Here is a 19,029-nt window from a genome sequence, read left to right on the forward strand (position 1 = left end):
ACATGCTTCTTGCAGGGCGGCTTATGGACATGTGCATACTGTCCCCATATTTCTTTTCGCTACTTCACGTTTTACTATCGTATGCATCGACATTTCAGTCTTGAGTGCTTCTTTGACATGAATGAACGACGCTCCAAGCGGTACGCCAGGTCAAACATGTCGTTCGTTCTCGTTTGCAACGAAGCAGAAGATGACGCAGTGTCTTTCTGGGAGGCACCATCTTGCGGCATGTCCTTTCAGACCGACAAAGGGGAACCGATGACACTGAGCAGAAGCAAACTTCTGGCTGCATGCCCTTCTCTAGAAGTTTCTGAAGTTGCTGTTTGTCTAACACAGACGCGCGCTCTCTCTCTGTCTCCTACCAAACCCAACCGCATTCTGTCAGGTATAATATCCCAACCATGGACCGTTTTGCAATAGAAAAATCGATCAGAACTTTCAACAGACCCCTCACGTCGCCCAACAATTCTCTAAGAATTGGAAGGACGGCGCGTTCGACCAACCTCCCAACCTCCCAACCCACGAATCGAAGCCTCCGTCGAGCAAATCGCGCTGCACAGCTTCCCAAAACCCCCTCCATTCGATCGTCAATCCTCAGAAAGATCCAAAAGCAACGCCTTTCAACCCTCCTAACCTCCCAATCGAAGCCCGTGTCGACCGATTCACACACTCCGAGCCAGGGAACGATTCCCTGCAAACAAGCATCAACCACAATATGTCACGCCCCCGCGGGTATTTGGTCGCACTCCGACACGATCATGAGGGCACTCTCAAGCTGTGCATCTCCACTGGAGATGGCTCCGAATCCAAAACCCTCAAACCCGATCACAGCTGCATCTGGGTCATGATGGATGCCGCGGCCAACACCATAACCACGGAAGAGGGGGCAGCTACACCCTTCATGGTTCATGAACTAGGTTGGTTCACCAATCCAACCTTGTTGAAATCAATCTGCCTTGCGACCCCGGTACCCCTACACCAGGCCGGCCACGTTTCCACCTTCCATGCTTGGGTGGCCATGTTGCTGCACAATCTCCAAGTCCATCACAGCTCCCGCTGGGCTCCGAATCTTGGCAACATCATGTAACGACATCCCTCCAACACGGGAACATGGACAGCGGAAGTCGAGGTGCTCGCATAGCACGCAGGCTCCACCATTTGCGAAGTCCATCTCGCAAATGCTTCGGTACAACGGTGTTGTTTTGAGCTTGGGAATGTTCAGCATATGAGGTGGGGTGGTGGAATATCTCTCTCGGTCTCCTTTTGGCACAGCTTCCATAGACTGGGATGGTAGGATATCTCTTTTGATGTCCTTTCAGCACAGCTTTCATAGACGGGATGAGCTCAACCACCATGGTTTCTTACAAGATAATTCAAATAGACTGCTTTGCTTCTGCCAATATCTCTCCACACCCTCGTGCACACTGTCTGATTTCACAACTATTGAACTCCGTTGATCTTCGGACCGGATGCCCTTGTTCTTACATTGCGCGACGAATAATAGGTTCGTCTGTTGTTAGGAATTTGCGTCTAGAAGTTTTCGTATGCGATACGTAGTGATGCAGCCAGGGTAGCGAAAACATCTGCGTTTAATTTCTGACTGGAATCGCTTCACATTAAATGTGTCGAGCAAGAGTAAAGCAAAGCACATATAAACACTATCACCAGATTTGCTTCATCACATAGGATGATAATCAGGCACTTGGGCCTCTCGTGGGAGCTGAAGCAAAGTTTCGAAAACACAGTTATCATTGTTATGTAGCCGATTTGTATAGTTTGATCTGTCGTGCTCGCTCATGTGAGAAGTTAAGGCATACTCAGGTGTTTATTCGAAAAGAAATGATCTATGTGTCCTGAATATATGGATCTCCTTAGAAGGCAAATTTATACCTGCAATCATGCCCCATCAACTCCAGAAGGCAAATTTATACTTGCAACCATGCCCCATCAACTCCACCTCCCTTAGGCATGAGTCCCTCCAGTGAGGAACAATTCGTTCTATGGTCGATTCAGCCGCATCTTTGCCAAGATAGAGGAAGCTTTTGTGCAACTGAACAGTCTGTACATAGGCAGGAAACCATCCAGCATGCTTCCAGCCCCATAGAGCCACATCCCAATCAGTTATAGCTCCAGAGGGATCGCATATTGGACGAACTAAAATATTGTTAAGGGAAGGATACATGTGCGTAAAACAAGGCCTAGTGTTCTCACTCTCCCCAAGGATCTCTACGATTTCCCCTAGACTCTTTACTTCATGCGGATAGTAGTCTGCCTGCTCATGCGATGTTGCGAAGACAAGCTGTGCAGAATCAATCATTGCTGAGAATAATTGCTGGTAACTATCGAAGGGGCCACGAGTCTCATAGCCAAATAATTTAAAAGCCGGCATATCAGTTGCCCATGGGCCACGGTTAACCCGGCCATAATAATCTGAACCGCCCTCTTGAGGAATTGATCTAAGGATTTCGAACTGCTTAGCAAGCTTAGAGCAGAGTACATTTTTGATTTCGTCATCGAAAGTAGCCCATTTGTCCCGACTTAAGAATTCCCCTTTGGGTACCTCTACAGCATGAAAGTATATATCTCCTTGCCAATCTTCAAGGTAGTATTTAAAGGCTGCGTAGACTTGGGGTACTCTTAACCCAAGAATGTTATGCAGGAACATCAAAGTCTCTGCTTCCTGGATAACAGACGGATCGGAACTTTGTTTTATCACGCAATTATCAACGATACATTCTTGCGGAGTAAAACCGTCTGACCGAGGCGCAAAGGCCTTTTGAATCTCCGCAAGAGATGGTATGCGTGGGTAGTTAGGCGCTTGATAAGGTAGCTTGATCTTATACCATTTCTCGAATTGCTGTTCATCACATGGCACATTTTGTGTCACTTTGAGCCGCATGGCGCTTATTTCAGCCATGTCTGTAGTGCCACAGTGCTGCAGGAGGACTTCCTGTTTCTTGCGTAAGATCTTGTCAAATGCCATGATCGTCCGAAGAGCCAAGTTTTCAACTATTTGATGAAAAGTTTAAGTCTATTCTTGAGGTTACTGTGGACGAAAAGTTGGATGCAGGGTTCAGGGCTCGGTGTGTGGCTGCGATGGGGTGTTGATAGCGGGGTTGCCTGGCCTTAAATACCCTGTGACACTCTGCCATCTCGTATGTCCGAATTCCCTCGAAATGCACCGATTCTACTTTACATTACGAGAAATATAGATTGCAATTGTACTCTCTAGAATTGTAAGCTGGATGTCGCGATCGGATTCCTCCGTAAACGACCTTCCCTGAGCTATTATGACGTCTTTCCCTTTGTACTGGCCGGAAGATTTCTGGGCTGATGGAATTATCGTGCGACACCAACTTCTTTCCTTGTGCTGAAACAACATCGTGTTCAGTTAACCCACTATACAACCGTATAGAGACCCGCCATCAGTGGCAAGCTATGATGAACTATTGCGAAAGCAGGCTTTCTGTGCATGTACTGCCGAAAACCAAACCTGAAGACAGACTTACTAGGGGTAACAAAGATTTCTATGTATGGGAAACACAAAGTGCAATACCAAAGTTCGTGGCTCGTGGCTGGAAGGGTGATTTCAAAGGCTTCATAGCCAGAGGAGCGGCGACCTCCGATGACCGGTACCTACTTTAGGAAGTGACATGTATCTATTTTCAAATGTTCTAATCTGCAGGGAACGATTCGCTAGCATTCTAGCAGTTTAAACAAAACGTTCTATTCAGGGCGATCCAATTGCACGTAGCCTCTTCGCTCTGAAACTTGACAGACTCTTGTATACCATCGCATCGTACAAAGGTCTTACTAGTTCTCGTGCAAGCTATTCCTGGGAATGATGGCGAGGCTGTAGAAAGCAGTTGAAAGATGCAAAGACACAAATAATGCGGACGGGAACAACCAGTCCCTGGGAATCAGCGAACTAAGAAGTCTCATTTGACCTTGACACCATCGGCAACAGGGCCCTAGGTAACCAACCAAGAGGGGAAGGTGGATTCTAATATTATCTACTGCTTTTACAAAAGCCTAGGGAGACAATGAGGAGCTGCTGCTGAGGACTGCTTAGCGAGGCTGCAAACGCCTCCAGTGAAAGACTTTGCTCCCAGGCGCACGACAGGACCGACTATTACCGATAGAATTTCTATGAGAAAATGCACAGACGTGAGCAACCCGCACCGTCGACCCTTTGTACCTATTCGGCGCGAAAGACTGTGGTGTTCCTTTACAAGCGTTGTCGCTAGCTGAGTGATCTGAAGATTTAGACGCCACAAATTGTACGGGCCGATTGCGGCGAGCGGCGAGCGGCGTGCAAACCCTGTGGCTTATGCGCCTTTTACATCTTTTGCCCAATGCAGGTTGCATGTATATGCCCTTCAGACATGAAGTATTGAGCGTTATATCTAAGTATGAGATTGTTGATTGGACGACATACGCTCCATAGTCATTGGAGACTGAACATAATCATTCACCGAAATGGTTCCCTAGCATGCGTCACTCCTTCTTATTGTCGTATTGGTGGAATATGTCGATTGAACTCGCGCACTCCGGATAATGATGTTGTTGTAATCTGTATCAGATGGAACAGTATTAGCACTGCAAGAGCGTGCGAACGCCCCATTTTTATTTCCTTCAATCGTACCATCAAACGAATTGGTATTATCTGATTTTTGCTTCCGTCGAAATGTTCTTGCATCTCGAACATGCCTTGTACCCGAACTAAGAGGCCGAGGTATCCGATCGCCTGGAATTATACTCCGTTCATGCTCGCATGCTACCTATGAGTCGGTCCAGGTCATTGCCACACGGCCTCACGAATCAGCGGAAACGAAAGGTCTGCACGCCACACCTGCTCTCTAGCTCTAGGAACTCTTGCTTCTTCCCGCCTCAGCCTGTTCTCTAGTGAAAGTAATCGGCCCATGGCTGGTGAAAGCGGATCATATCTGATCGTAATTAAGCCTTTCCCTCCCTCGCTTCAGACTCGGCGCCGGCCAGGATCGTGCTCGGCGACACATAAGCCTGACTATGGAAAAGCTTGTCTTTCGAAAGAGTCGAGGAACTATTACCGCGATGCACACGGCGGCTAGGAAGTGATTGTAAATCGTGTAAGTAGGGAAAGAAGTCAATCGGCAGTGTATACCTATCGAGTGAGCCGAATTTCATACGTGGACAATGTGATGAGAATTGCAAATTCTCGTGTTCTTGGTGCAAACAGATACGACATCGGCATTCATTGTCCGAGCCAGGTGCGCTTCTATTACCTTTACAGCAGTCGACTGGGTCGTTCATGTATCTGTAAAACGCTCAGGGCGTCGCCAGAACGGAACACCGGATGGTGACAACGAACGCTATTCAAGCTCACAGACTCAACGTTGTTGATTTGGATCCGATAGAAGTAGGGGCCTACTATCTAATGCGGATAATTTAGTCTCGCCGAAGCTTAGCTACTCGCCATATGAGCTTGGTTGGCATTGTGGCAGTCCCATTTCTGAGCAACCGAGTTCGATTAGATCTCCATGAAAAGAGTAATTGCGCTTTTCTGGGAGAATCTGGCTCATCTTGAGACAATCCAATGATTCTATGTCTTCATTCTCGAAACTGAAGACCACTATTCTGAGCTGTATAGGGAAGTCAATACCGCCGTAAGTATTGCCGATGTACCGGTGTTCACCCACTTTAGCTGAGTTTTGGGCTTCGTCGTATTCCCATTTGCGTAGTCCTTATGTGGGGCGACAACACCAGCCGGAAAATCCGGCAGCCACATGTTTGTGGCGTCGTTCGTGATAATCAAAAATGGTATTTATCTAGATGTGAATGTCCATCTTATCTGATGGCTTGTCTTCAGCAGTTGCCACTGTTTGATTAGATCTTTCATCTGAACATCAATTGCCAATGGCTGCTCCTACTGCCAATGCCGAGAAATGGGACGCACAGGAATCGATCCGTGCTGACCCATTGAGCGATGGATCAAGTTCTCAGGACCATGAGACTGTTCCGAAGCGGCGACGAATGTCAGGTATGCATCTGCGATCGCAGTGAAAATTCTTTTCGTTCCCAAGGCTGACCTTCGTCAGATGAATCCAGCGCGCCCAGCAAGGAGATCCTCTTTGCTGCAGGCATAGGCATCAAGGATGATGACCCGAACCTTCCTTGTCTGACAATCCGTATGTGGGTTATTGGCATCGGTTTTTGTCTCCTTGGTAGCGGTCTCAATACACTGTATACATTTCGATTGCCGTCCGTTACCCTCTCTCAATCGGCTGTCCAGTTCCTTGCCTTCCCGCTGGGCAAGCTGTGGGAGCATACCTTGCCAGACGTTGGATTCAACTGCTTTGGGTCTCGCATCTCTCTCAACCCAGGTCCTTTCAACGCCAAGGTAAATGATGAAGAAACTGCGAACAACGGACCCACGCTGACTTTTGCTTCCAGGAGAACATCCTTATCTACATCCTAGCCAATCTCAGCTTCCTGACTAGGTTGAGCGCAGACGTCCTGACCGAACAGCGGTTCTTCTTTGGGGTCAAGGCAGGATGGGGATTCGAGCTCGCAATCACATTCGCTACAACAATCTTTGGGTTCGCGTTGTCGGGCATTTTCCGCGCTCTTGTCATCGATCCCCCGGGATTCGTATGGCCTGGTGTATTGAGTGACACAGCCCTCAACTATGCTTTGCATGCTCGTGACAACGACAGCACGAAAGAGTGAGTGGCATGATCTTTCCCGCGAAGAGCTTTGTATCGCTCAGTGATCTTGTCCTGAGAAGCCTGCACCGATGCTAATACCTACCAGAACCAAATGGACCATGTCGCGTTATCGATTCTTCATCATTGCGTTCTGCATTTCTTTCGTCTGGTATTGGTTCCCCGACTTCATCTTCCCAGCTCTGAGCTCCTTCGCGTTCATCTGCTGGGCTGCGCCAAACAATGTCGTCGTCAACCAGGTATTCGGCATGAGCAGCGGCATGGGCCTCCTCCCTGTAACATTCGATTGTAAGATCTCACAGACGTATCTTGCTCCGTGCCTGCCACTGACTCTAACACAGGGGCCCAAATATCCTACATCGGTTCGCCCCTCGTGGTACCAACTTGGACAATTCTGAATGTGCTGGCTTCTCTGGTCTTCTGGATCTGGATCGTGTCTCCCGCAATCTACTATACCAACACCTGGAAGTCAGCATACTTGCCCTTCCAGAGCAACAAGATCTTCGACAACACTGGAAAAGCATACAACGTTTCCAAGGTCATCGATAAATCCGATGGGTTCGCTTTCAACGTTACCAAGTATGAGCACTACTCGGAGGTACGTGTGCACCGTTCGAAAGAATCCCGAACATATAGGTTAATGACAACATCTACAGCCGTACCTACCGGTCGTTTACGCATTGAACACCTTCGGACTGTGCTTTGCAACGCTAACTTCGATCTTCGTGTGGCTCTTCCTTGAGAAGCGCAAAGTCATCATGAACATCGTAGCCGCGTCGTGGACCGGCATTCCATGGCTGAAGAGATTCAACAAGTTTGCTCTGCGAAACCCTCAGCCCAACTACGCCGGCACTCCGACGTGGTGGTACTCTGCCGCCGGGCTTGTTGCGATGGCTCTGGGCATCTTCGCCTGCGAGTATTACCCTGTTCAGTTGCGCTGGTATGGCGCTATTTTCGCTTTCTTCATCTCTTTCATCTTCTTTCTTCCCGTAGGTCATCTCCCTGGTCGATCGCCTTGATGATCGTTTGTGGGTTTCGCTTGCTGATATTGTGGTAGCTTGCTTGGGTATACGCCACGGCCAACATCAAGATCCAGACCGAGATCTTGTGCCGTATCATTGCGGGTTTCTTATGGGAGGGCAAGGTTCTGGCAAACATCTGGTTCTTTGATCTCGGCTACATTTCGTCGATCAAGGGCCTTGCATTTGCGCAAGATCTGAAGCTAGGAATCTACTGCGGCGTAAGTTAATTCTGAACATCCATCGCATCATCCACCGTGAACTACGGTCCTTCTCCGTCTTCTTCAAATCCCAAGTCTGACGATCCCCAGATACCACCGAGGAAGCTCTTTATCGCCCAGGCCGTCGGCATCCTCTTCGGAACCCTCAGCCAAGTCGCCGTCGTAAACTGGGCCCTAAACCACATCCCCAACATCTGCACGAAGAAAGCCCCCAACGGCTTCACGTGCCCCTTCTCGCAGACGCACTTCAACACGAGCCTAATCTGGGGCGCCGTCGGACCCCGCCGCTTCTTCGCCAGCGGCGCCCTGTACCAACCCCTCCTCTGGTTCTTCCTCGTGGGCGCCGTCCTCCCCGTCATTGTCTACTTCGCGCGCAGGAGGTTCTTCTTCGGGTCCCGCTGGCTCAGCAAAGTCCACATCCCCGTCTTCCTCGGCGGCCTGAACTACATCCCCCCGGCGTCCGGCATGAACTACGCCAGCTGGGCCATCGTCGGCCTCGTCGCCGGTCTGTGGGTCAAGCGCCGCCAACGCGAGTGGTGGACCAGGTACAACTTCATCCTCAGCTCCGCGCTCGACTGCTCCGTCGCCATCTGCGGCATCGTCATCTTCTTCGCCATCTTCTATACCGGCGCCGCGGCGAAGTTCTCCTGGTGGGGCACGACGGTCAATTCTGTAAGTTGGATCTCATCCCTTGCTTTGGATCTCAATGGGGACGTGCGCTAATTTGTTCTCTTCACCGGCACAGAATACTTGCGATGCGAAGGGATGCACATATATGTCGATTGCGAAGGGCGAGAAGTTCGGGTTGTAATTTCGCGATGATGGTGATGATGATGACGTTGTCGTATGAAGCATTTTGCAGCGGCTTTTTGTGTTGGTTGTAAGAGCATGCAAGCGTTTTAGTACAGAGGATAGGCGCGTTGGGCCGTCCTAGCTTCCTATCCATGAAGTAGTTATTCAAATAATATGCTGTAGTTGGCTAACAGTCACAAGGCCTCGCGAGATATGTACTTGTACTTGTACAGTTGTGGACATGGAGAATACGAGCATGCGTCCATCCCGACGTGTCTGCCCTCTGTTGTGTCGGGATCGTGCGGCATGTTATCGCAAGCCATCAACAGCAATGCTGAATGCGTTTTACTGTCTTCGTTGAAAGCATAGATGATTTCGTCAAGGGGATGGACTTACGTGCGTAGTCGCAGTGTGCAGAATTCGGAGTGAGCAGACGTTGCCCTCAACGTTATCGCCGTTGCGCAGCTTAGCCTAAGAAGGTAATCAACCATGCGGCTCTAAGGCTGCCATCCAATCTAAAACGACAATTCCGGTGAGAGGATTGGTCCAAAAGGGGGTTTACGCGAGCTAATAACGAAGAATCCCAGAAGAACATCGCGAAGGAACCCCACGAGACGGGAAAGCGGCCAATCCCAGACAGCGCGCCTGAAAGTCTCGAATTGCCATGCACCGTTTCAGGGGCCGCTAGATGCATGAAGCCTTTCCCATGTGCCATGCACACACCTTTTTCTTCCTTGCGCATAGCTTGCTCGTTCATCCTTCTGGGTCGTTTGCTGTTGTCATTGGACGTTCATGTAGGCTGCCTAGTTTTTCATATGTTAATAAGATGGCTCTGATCGCCGCTCGTCTTTCTTTTTGTCGTTCTCTCGTGTGCGCGCCCATATCGGAAAGTCATTCGTTAATTACTTCAAAATTCAAATCTGTTTCACATAATACCGTTATCGCTTTGATACAGTCCACTCCTTTTGAAAACAGTCAAAATGATCGCCATCACCTCCATAATACTCCTCTCCGCCCTCTCCAACACCAACACCGCATTCGCAAAACTCACCACCTCAATATGGATGCCAAACGGCATGGACGACGACTCAGTCACCTTCCGCGGATCCGTCATCGGCGCGAACAAAGAGGCCGTAACCCTCGCCCTCGCCTACAATGAACCCTACAACGCCTCGGAGCCCATGGCCACCGTCACCGTCGCACCCACCTTCTGGGCGACGCAAACCACCTTGACCGACCCCGAAACCTCAGGCGACTACACCTACAGCGCGCAGTGCAGCAAGGCGCCACGCGCCCGCGCAGGAGCCTCATGCTCGTACTCGTTCGCCGGCGTCCTCGCGCACGCCATGGCCTGCGCAGACTTCACGCAGCAGGCCGAGTGGACCACCGATTCGTACACGCTGCCCGCCTGGTGCACCGAGGGCACGGAGCTCCCGGCCAGCCTCGCCCGCGACGTCTTCACCCTCGCGCAGTCGGAGATCGGCACCTACGAGGTGATCATCACGGCTGGTGAGGAGAAGTTGAGCGCTGTTGCGACGACGGGCGCGAGTGTTACGCCGTCCAGTGCGCAGTCTACGGGGTCGAACACTACGCCCACGGGAACTGGAAGCTCGACTGCTGCGAGCGCTGCGCAGAGTGGGAGCTCCGGAACGGGAACGGCGACGACGTCTGAGACGGGGGCTGCGGTCCCGTTGAGGACGATGGCTCCTGCGCTTGCGGGCTTCGGTGCTGCGTTGGCGATGTTTGTGGTTTGAGTGAGTGTAGAGATGGGGAATTGAGGGCGTCGCGATCAAGATATCCAAAGACGTAAATCTATACAGTACAACAATATTAATACCATACATATCAAGCAACAAAGCAAAGCTGGATAAATTGGGCTCTGAAACTGGTTGGAAGTGCTTATGTGCTAACTGTCATGATAGCAGATCGATTTGTGGGTTCATGGTTCACAGGTGCATAGCCGGAAGGGAAATATCATCCCGCACAACCACATAAGCGATTTGCACGCCTTTTTCCTGAGATAACGGTTTACATGCCTCATGCGATCGAATTGAAGTCGAAATATCGATATCGATTCCGTGACGAAATGTGACGTCAGATCGACGTTGCACTATGCGGTCGGGATGCAGACATATATCTCCTTATCAGCAGCAATCGTGTTCAAGGGTACACTCCATCTAAAACAAACCATACGCAAAACGGGATATGGTATCTGGAAAGAATCAAATATCGAGGAATATCGTCGTGTCAGGGGGTGCTCGTGGCATCGGACGCGCACTGTCTCGCTACCTGCTGGAAGCCGGACACAGGGTCTACATCTTCGACATTGACGAGGACGAGCTCAAGTACACCACGACAACTCACCTTTCCCAATACCACCGAGAAGGAAAGGTCGACTCGGCCGTGTGCAATCTACGCGACGTGGAAGACATTCGATCCAAAGTCGCCACAGCCGCGAAGTTCTTCAACCAAAAGATCGACGTTCTAATCAACAACGGTGGAATCGCGAGTCCCCAATGGAGCGAAGGCAAGACCATGGAGGACCCATCGACATATAAAGAGTGGCAAGCATACATCGAGACGAACCTGACGGCGCCGTTCGCAATGAGCCAGGCCTGCATCCCGTATATGAAGTTCCGGGCAGACGATGGCAACACCGGAGCACATACCTCGCCTAACGCCGGGCCATGCATCATACACATCGGTTCATTCCGCGCCCACCAGTCGGATCCCAACCAGGAGGGGTACGCATCGAGTAAAGCGGGTCAGCTGGGGTTGATGCACTCCATGGCCATCTCCCTGGGTCCTCTGGGCATCCGCGTCAATCTGATTGCGCCCGGAAGGGTCAAGGTTGCTCATGAGAGTAGGGAGGGAGACGAGAATGAGACGGACTGGGAGGGCCAGATTAGCGAGAAGGATGTCGATGATCATCCTACGAACCGGGCGGGGAGGCCGAAGGATATCGCGGACGCTGCTCTGTATCTTATAGAGGCGGGTTTTGTGACTGGGGTAAGTGGATTGCGGATTTTGAAAGTATGAAGGAGAAGCTGACAATCTTCTAGCAAGATATCACAGTGGACGGTGGTGCGTTGCGAAAGAAGCGGTGATTTCTTGTGCTTCGTGTCCGACGTTATGTTTTCGAAAGATGTTGTAGCTCTCCATGAAGATTTGGGTCAATCAGTGCCTTGCATAAACAGTTGTGGAACAGGTTCGTGCCTTGGATTGTAGAGCCAAGTTCAAACGCCTCCATTGATCCTTGCCCACTTGCTAGTAGTTAGAAGTCATAAATCTTGTCATCTGTCATCGGTGTTATTATGATAACGACACCATTTGATAGGCGATCCCCAGTGACAAGACTAGAAAACATTGCGGAGTCATCTCTGAGTAAAACTTGGAAAAGCTGCAGCGTCATCGTATACAATAATGAATAATGGTGTTGTTCCTGACTTTCCTACTGATTCGGTTGTACGCTAAACCGGATTTGGTTGCACACAAGGGGCATTATTGGAGTGACTCTTTAATTATCCCCGCACCAGGTGTTGGATTCTTAGAAGTCGTGATGTGGAAATTTTTTGAAACATGGCCATACTAGGGAATTTTAGGGATGAGAGGTAGCAGGTGGTCAGATAGAAGTGCGATGCAGAGGATGAGTTGAGGTGAGGACAAGGACAGATCAGCGTAGGGTCGTACGACTGTCAGGAAGATTGTCGTCTAGGTCACCCCACCGCGATTGTCCAAGCCCCAATGTCCTCCCCAAAATAAGGCTGAGCTGGTCTCTCCTCCCCCTAATCCGCCCTAATCGACACCTTCGAGACCGAAATATCTCACCACCAGAGTTACCCCAGACGTCTGTCACTTGGGCTGGATCCGGGTCAGCGTGTTGCTTGTTTTCCCATCCGGCCAATCACGCACCTCCCCTTGTGTTCTGTCACCCGATCCCACGGTCGGTGTTCGCCAGACTCAGGCTCGTGGGATTTGTTCTCGTTCCTGGCTATGGGAAAATATCACGCTATGCGACACTTTTTGTTCTTCGGTAGCTACCGAAATGTATGCAAAGATGCACAGCTTCGTCTTTGTGTAATCCATATATAATCCACTGGGAGTTCGCCTCCAATTATTCCATTCCTCACTACAGTCAACAATCATCACCACCACTCCTCTACTACAATCCAATCCGGCAATCCAATCATCAATCAATCGAAACATCAACACCAAGTTTCAACCAATCAATTCCCCTCATCCTCAAACCACCAAAAACAACTCTCCACCCAAAACAACTCCTCCAACCAAATCCAAACCAAAATGCCTGCCGCCGCTAAGTCCTTCTGGCCTGCACTCGTTGGCTTCGTTGGTACGTTCTTCCAACCATCCATCCCATAATCTATTATCCCAACTAACAATCCTTCTCCAGCTTGCTCCTTCACATACACCACCGTCGTCGCACGACAAGAAGGCCGCGCCATGACCGGTGCCATGGACCGCTTCGAACAGCAAAAGTTGCGCGGAGAAACCGCCTTGTACGGCGGCTCCAACCTGCTCGAGCCAATCGCCAAATAAACCACACGATCTACCGCAACACAACAACATACCAACATATATCACCATCGATCTTCACGCGCAACATTGCATCTACACCATAGCGAAACCGGGGGCGCAATTGAGATTCCCCTTTCTTGCCTGCTCGCCACGGCTTCTTGCATGACCTTCGGAGTTTTATTTCCTTTTCCAACACTTTTCTTTCTGGCATCATCGTCTTCGCTGTTTGGCGATGCGATCATATAAAATCATGTAGCTCGATCGAAGGCATATTTGCCTGGAGATATCGATCGCAGCATTTTTCTTTTGTCTAGATGCAATAGATCCTCTGGCTTGTTCGGATGAGTATCCGAGAGTCGAGGGTAGAGCAATATAATGATTACTTAAACTTCATGAGGCTTTGATTGGATTGAAATGTGTGATTATTTAAGTTTTGTGTTCGTCTTCCCCGCTGGTGCAAATAAGCGTCGCTGCGTAAGAGGAAACTTGACGCACAGGACACAACCCTAACCCTAATAACGTTGCTGTACATACCCACAACAGGAATTATATACATGTTTCGGCGAAGCATGTTCATTGCAATACAAAAAACATAGCACTTGACTATCTCAACTGCAAGCCAAAAACGTAGCATGCTCTTTCAAATTGACCACTTGCATTTGGCAGCCAATGACTCATTTTGAGCCATCTCACACTCATTCTGAGCAATACCATATCATAGACACATAGCGAGATAAGCATACCCTGTGCTTTCTGAATGTTCAAATATATCTACAATCCATCTCCAGTTCCATTGCCAACACCTCTTCATCCCATCCACCGTTGATCGTCATAATAGAGTAGTCCAGCACAATGAAGGGTGCGCAATAATGCGCATGTCCAATATAAACACCATGTAAGGATATCTCATTTCCTCCCCCTTCTATTCCCCCAGTGATGAAATGGTATTTCACTCGCCGTTCCTAGTCCTCATGCGGAGACACGCCGTGGCATGGTTTCGCCTTTTCTGATTGGTACTTGGCGTCGTTTTGGTCTTTGCATTGTAGTGCAGGCTGGGGTGCGCGCTGACGAGTTGTGATTGTAGGGACAGTGAAGATTGGGGGTTTGGTGTGTGTAGGGGAGGGGGAGGATGGTGTTGGAGATGATGGTTGTAAATGTTTTGTGGATAACCTTTTTGTAGTGATAAGTTTTTTATGTTAGAATTGATTATTTTATGGATTTTTGTCAAAGGATTTATTACGAAGTTACATGTTGAATTCTTCAGTCAAAACTTTGTATACCTACCACATATGAGAGCGAGGCTGTGGATATGGTATTCCATTGGTGCCAATCCTTGTGCTTTTCTGTGCTTCTTCTGCTGCTAGTTACCCACCTAGGTATGTAGATGTTTCTTACCTATCAAACACTCCAAGCACCCTTCCAGCCTCGCAACCAACTCTATGCGCTGGTCAGCCTTGTCAGTGTTAGACATGGCCTCCAACATAGGCATGCAATGAGCATTCACATCCAACCAACTCACCGCAGAACGCATACACTCGTCCCTCGCCATCCCCTCAACATATATCACCACACCACTCCACCGCCTCATATCCTCAGCTCCCTCGTGTTCCCGACGCACGACCAGCATCGCCGTACGACTCAAGAGCCTCCAAGACGTCGCTAAGCACATCGAAGCTCACGATTCCCAGGGTTCCGCGTGCGGATGCGGCCGAGATGCCTCACGCACTGCAGGAATATGAAGATTGGGTGTTGGAAGCTGCGATGCTGACGATGTGGGTGGGAGTTTTTTCTCCAGATAGTGACTTGATGGGGTAAGAGGTGCAGGGGTGGGAGTGCGTTAGCGAGGGCGGGTTGGTGGCGGCGGTCTGTTATGCAGGGCTCGGGACGTTGTTGGGGCGGTGGGTGAGGCGTATGGTGATGTAGATTGCGGCTCTGCCAGCCAGAACACCGGCTGCATCCAGACGTTCCAAGGGGCCGTGCTGTCAAACGACAACATCGCCCCAGCATGCACGTTCTCCTTCTACTCGGACAACAACTGCAAGTCGCTGGTGCACACAGTCGACACCACGGCCGGGAAATGCAACTGTCTGGGCTGGCCCGGTGGCATGCGATCATACAGGACGAGCTGCACCGGTAGCTTCCCTATCAGAGGCAAGCGTTCGCTTCTAGACGACGTAGAGGCGAACGTAACGACGACGGCTGGCGTCACTGAAAAATTCGAGAAGCGACAGAGATGCGGGCCGGCGTATGATCTCGAGAACGGAGCGACGTTCTACATGGCGCAATACCGTGCAGGTGATCGATACCTTGGAGGACAAGTCGCGACTATCGGAAATCTACAACACGACGGCGCAAACAACGTCAACCCGAATGGAGTGAATGGAGATATGAGAACGGTGGTACAGACGTACTGGGACGAGACTCACCATGACTTACAGGAAGACTACCATGCCTGGATTGAAGGACCGTCGGGTCTGGTGTACGAAATTGAAGTCAACGGCCTGTTTGCGAGAAACATACGATATCCTGCTGTCGCGTTGATAGAGGAGATAGGTCCGCAGGTAGTGCACAATATGTTCATAATGGCGGTCGAATATATGGTCACTGAACAGGCGGATATAGTCATCTTCAATGTTCATGTCGCGGGGGCTGCGATTGCTACGGTCAGGTTGAGGCAGATGTGAAGGGAGCATATCATACGAATGGACTGGAGAGTTTGGATTCGATGGTTTGCGTCGTGGGTTCGTAGTTACACCGAGAATGCTTTTGGTATCACATTGTACGGTTTTGGCGCCAGCACTCTACTTGTATCTTTCATAGCTATGATGTCCAGAATGTCACCATTCATGCCTTTTCCTCCTCATACGAGATTTATATTAAAAAGTACTAATTCAATAACCCAGAAGGTGCTCGAAGCGCAACAATAGACATAAATTCCCTTCGGAACCCCAAACCATATTCTGCCCATATAAATACGAGATCCACTTCACCCTCTGCACCCTTCCACCACGCGCCCAACATTAGGCGTCCTACCACTTTCAGAATCCTAACTATTCCGGAAATAACACTTACGGGGAACATACCTAGTTGTGGGGGTGGGTAACGTACGGCCACACAAATCCCCCGCCTCGAGAATAAGCGAGCGGCGACCAAGCCAATGACTACAATCCCGAAACATCTCCCTGCCTTCAATACCCCCAACACTGCCAATTAATCTCAATACAACGAGTGAGATCTTCCGCTAGACACTTATGCAAGGTACCGCGAAGTCACACATTCAATGTTGTCAGCAATGGGAACATAGGTAGGACAGACATACTTGCACTCGTCGAGTGTCAAGGGACGACGTCCACCACTCGCTATGCTCTGTCTGACATGAGACGGACTTCAACCAACCACGAACACCCTCGCCAGCACAGTGAAAACAACCTGTACCTTCCTGCACTATGCATCGACAGGTCTTGACTCGGGAATGTACATAGATGGGGAAACCATCTCGTGGGCGCATGCATTATTGGCACCGGTCAAAGCAACAATAATAAGATGGGAATGAAAGGTGCTGCTTTGTAGATAGGCTTGTTCGCGGGCTTTGTTCCTTTTTGTTCGCTCACTTATTTCTTTGATTTTTTTTGTCTTTCTTTGTGGCTGAATTGCGACTGTAATGATGTTCAGATCAACGACAATCATTGGGATCGGAGCGGGTCTCTTGTCCATAGTATCTGTGGCCATTGCTGCTAGCAGCGGGAACGAATCTGTCGTTTACAGTTTTGAAGAGGTATGTGAGAACAACTCACGGAAGTTGGATTGTTCATTTGATGTATGTTAACGCATGATTCAGATCAAGCCGTCCGCAAATCTCTCTTGGACACCATGTTACGTTAATTTCATGTGTGCGAACCTCGAGGTGTGTTTCAATGCCTCCTATTTCTTCGACAACGATTGGCTCTTTTTTTAAAACATGCATACATCTTAACGGGATATTGCCAGGTCCCATTGGATTATGAAGACTCACAGGCCGGGACGACGAACATTGCATTCATTAAGAAGGCATCTCTCAACGAGTCCGCAGAGGACATTCTCATCAACCCAGGTAAGGAATCAAGTCAATCAACATACCGTCTCCTACCCTATGTCTTCAAGACAAAACTGACTATCATCCCAGGCGGCCCCAGCAACTCCGGCATAGACTTCGTTCTCAAAGGCGCCTCACTGCTCGAAAACCTCTTTGGCGCAGAGTACAACCTCATCGGCTTCGACCCCCGTGGCGTCAACAACAGTGGTCCAACACTGACATGTTTCCCCTCGAGCGAGGCCGCCCAGCTTGTCTTTGGCCGCACGCTCGGCCTCCCCATCGACTCCAACTCCACCACCTCGATCGCAGAAGCGTACGAACTAGCCGGTGGATGGAGCCAATGGTGTAGCAAAGCCAATCGCGACACTCACGCAAAATATGCCAACACACCTGCTGTCTCCGCCGACCTCCTCCGATTCATCGAATCTAGGAGCGTGGGTCGAGGTGCCAGCGCTGACGACGCGAAACTGTGGTTCTACGGGCTCAGCTACGGGACGGTAATCGGAAGCACATTCGCATCTTTGTATCCGGATCGCGTGGGCAGGATGATCCTCGATGCGCCGATGGACGTGGAAGATTACTACAGTGGTGCGTCTCGCGAGAACCTAAACGACGCTGACGCGGCTGTGCGGTCGTTCTTCAAGTTCTGCCACGAGGCTGGGAAGGAGGGCTGCGCGTTCCATGCGGAGAGTCCGGAGGCTATTGAGACGAGGTTCAGGAACGCGCTGCTGAGTATCAAGGAGGATCCGATTGTCGTTGTCGACCCGTACTTTGTGCAGATGCCCACCCTTGCTACGTATAAGACGCTCCAGTCGTTCGTACTACAGGCGACGTTCGCGCCCATCACGAGGTTTCCAGCGTTCGCGCAGCTCATGCTGGGAGTTGAGAAGAGGAATGGAAGTGCGCTGGCGAAGAACTCGGGATTTGGGACTCTCGCCACGGAGTGTCCTGGTGAGACGCCTGCGCGGGAGTATCATATGGAGGAGCCTAGGTTGATCATCGCGTGCAATGATGCCAACGGCCGCACGAATCTTTCCAGCATGGATGCGTTCGCAGAGTCGATGGAATACATGGTCGAGCAGAGCTTCTACCTAGGCGAGAGCTGGGCGGGCGCGACTGTGGGATTGAACTGTAGAAACTTGGACATCAGATCGCCGAAGAGCCAGCAGTTCAGTGGTATGTTCAAACATTCCCCCTATTCCCATCTACCAAGTCTCTAACAACAATGACAAAGGTCTCCCATCAGCCAACGACACCATAAAAACCTCTCCCATCCTCTTTCTCTCAAACACCATAGACCCAACATCCCCGCTCAAAGGCGCCCAGAAAATGACCACCTCGTTCCCCGGCTCGTCACTCCTCATCGTCAACGGCGTTGGCCATGGTACCATCACCGCGCCTTCAAAGTGCGCGAGGGACTACGTGCAGAGATATCTTGATTCGGGCGCCCTGCCTGAGTCAGGAGAGGTATGCATACCTGATGGTGTTCCGTTCAAGGGGAGTGACGGCGGGTGGGGCAAGGTGTTGAAGACTGTTTACTGAGTGGCGGGTTTGAGCTGATTACGTGTGGTACCTGGAGTCTATGAAATGGGGGTGTTTGTGTATATATCTTGCTAGGGATGTTGTATATATGTAGTTCCTTCTTACTTTGTATATATTTTGAGCCAGTTATATCTTTATTTAGG

General features: G+C 50.1%; 8 protein-coding genes across 8 annotated transcripts; 7 read left to right on the forward strand and 1 right to left on the reverse strand.

Moving 5' to 3' along the window:
• Positions 1-156: 156 nt before the first annotated feature.
• On the forward strand, positions 157-1,087 carry BU24DRAFT_466727 (uncharacterized protein; the record flags this gene model as incomplete). The annotated part of the gene is made up of 2 exons (XM_033532392.1): positions 157-321; positions 434-1,087. 2 exons carry the CDS (start codon positions 157-159, stop codon positions 1,085-1,087), a joined length of 819 nt encoding a protein of 272 aa, XP_033379321.1.
• An 819-nt stretch (positions 1,088-1,906) lies between these two features.
• BU24DRAFT_355964 (uncharacterized protein) lies at positions 1,907-2,899 on the reverse strand (the record flags this gene model as incomplete). The annotated part of the gene is made up of 1 exon (XM_033523874.1): positions 1,907-2,899. One exon carries the CDS (start codon positions 2,897-2,899, stop codon positions 1,907-1,909), a length of 993 nt encoding a protein of 330 aa, XP_033379322.1.
• A 2,938-nt stretch (positions 2,900-5,837) lies between these two features.
• BU24DRAFT_427184 (OPT family small oligopeptide transporter) lies at positions 5,838-9,075 on the forward strand. The gene is made up of 8 exons (XM_033529161.1): positions 5,838-6,019; positions 6,078-6,379; positions 6,433-6,704; positions 6,793-6,992; positions 7,046-7,302; positions 7,361-7,693; positions 7,762-7,944; positions 8,035-9,075. Exons 1-8 carry the CDS (start codon positions 5,896-5,898, stop codon positions 8,665-8,667), a joined length of 2,304 nt encoding a protein of 767 aa, XP_033379323.1. The 5' UTR covers positions 5,838-5,895; the 3' UTR covers positions 8,668-9,075.
• A 499-nt stretch (positions 9,076-9,574) lies between these two features.
• BU24DRAFT_50425 (uncharacterized protein) lies at positions 9,575-10,716 on the forward strand. The gene has a single exon (XM_033534335.1). It carries the CDS (start codon positions 9,717-9,719, stop codon positions 10,488-10,490), a length of 774 nt encoding a protein of 257 aa, XP_033379324.1. The 5' UTR covers positions 9,575-9,716; the 3' UTR covers positions 10,491-10,716.
• A 45-nt stretch (positions 10,717-10,761) lies between these two features.
• BU24DRAFT_50431 (short chain alcohol dehydrogenase) lies at positions 10,762-12,005 on the forward strand. The gene is made up of 2 exons (XM_033534336.1): positions 10,762-11,745; positions 11,799-12,005. The coding sequence occupies exons 1-2, from the start codon at positions 10,942-10,944 to the stop codon at positions 11,841-11,843; spliced, it is 849 nt and encodes a 282-aa protein (XP_033379325.1). The 5' UTR covers positions 10,762-10,941; the 3' UTR covers positions 11,844-12,005.
• A 1,033-nt stretch (positions 12,006-13,038) lies between these two features.
• Positions 13,039-13,293, forward strand: BU24DRAFT_466732 (uncharacterized protein; the record flags this gene model as incomplete). Its single annotated transcript, XM_033532393.1, has 2 exons — positions 13,039-13,087; positions 13,148-13,293. The coding sequence occupies 2 exons, from the start codon at positions 13,039-13,041 to the stop codon at positions 13,291-13,293; spliced, it is 195 nt and encodes a 64-aa protein (XP_033379326.1).
• A 1,503-nt stretch (positions 13,294-14,796) lies between these two features.
• BU24DRAFT_496140 (uncharacterized protein) lies at positions 14,797-15,956 on the forward strand (the record flags this gene model as incomplete). The annotated part of the gene is made up of 2 exons (XM_033534178.1): positions 14,797-15,083; positions 15,149-15,956. Exons 1-2 carry the CDS (start codon positions 14,986-14,988, stop codon positions 15,954-15,956), a joined length of 906 nt encoding a protein of 301 aa, XP_033379327.1. The 5' UTR covers positions 14,797-14,985.
• A 1,145-nt stretch (positions 15,957-17,101) lies between these two features.
• Positions 17,102-18,886, forward strand: BU24DRAFT_355688 (alpha/beta-hydrolase; the record flags this gene model as incomplete). Its single annotated transcript, XM_033523867.1, has 4 exons — positions 17,102-17,176; positions 17,260-17,362; positions 17,435-18,517; positions 18,579-18,886. The coding sequence occupies 4 exons, from the start codon at positions 17,102-17,104 to the stop codon at positions 18,884-18,886; spliced, it is 1,569 nt and encodes a 522-aa protein (XP_033379328.1).
• Between the last annotated feature and the right edge of the window lie 143 nt (positions 18,887-19,029).

This window comes from Aaosphaeria arxii (assembly GCF_010015735.1).
Source record: "Aaosphaeria arxii CBS 175.79 unplaced genomic scaffold BU24scaffold_10, whole genome shotgun sequence".
Classification (NCBI taxonomy): Eukaryota; Fungi; Ascomycota; class Dothideomycetes; order Pleosporales; genus Aaosphaeria; species Aaosphaeria arxii.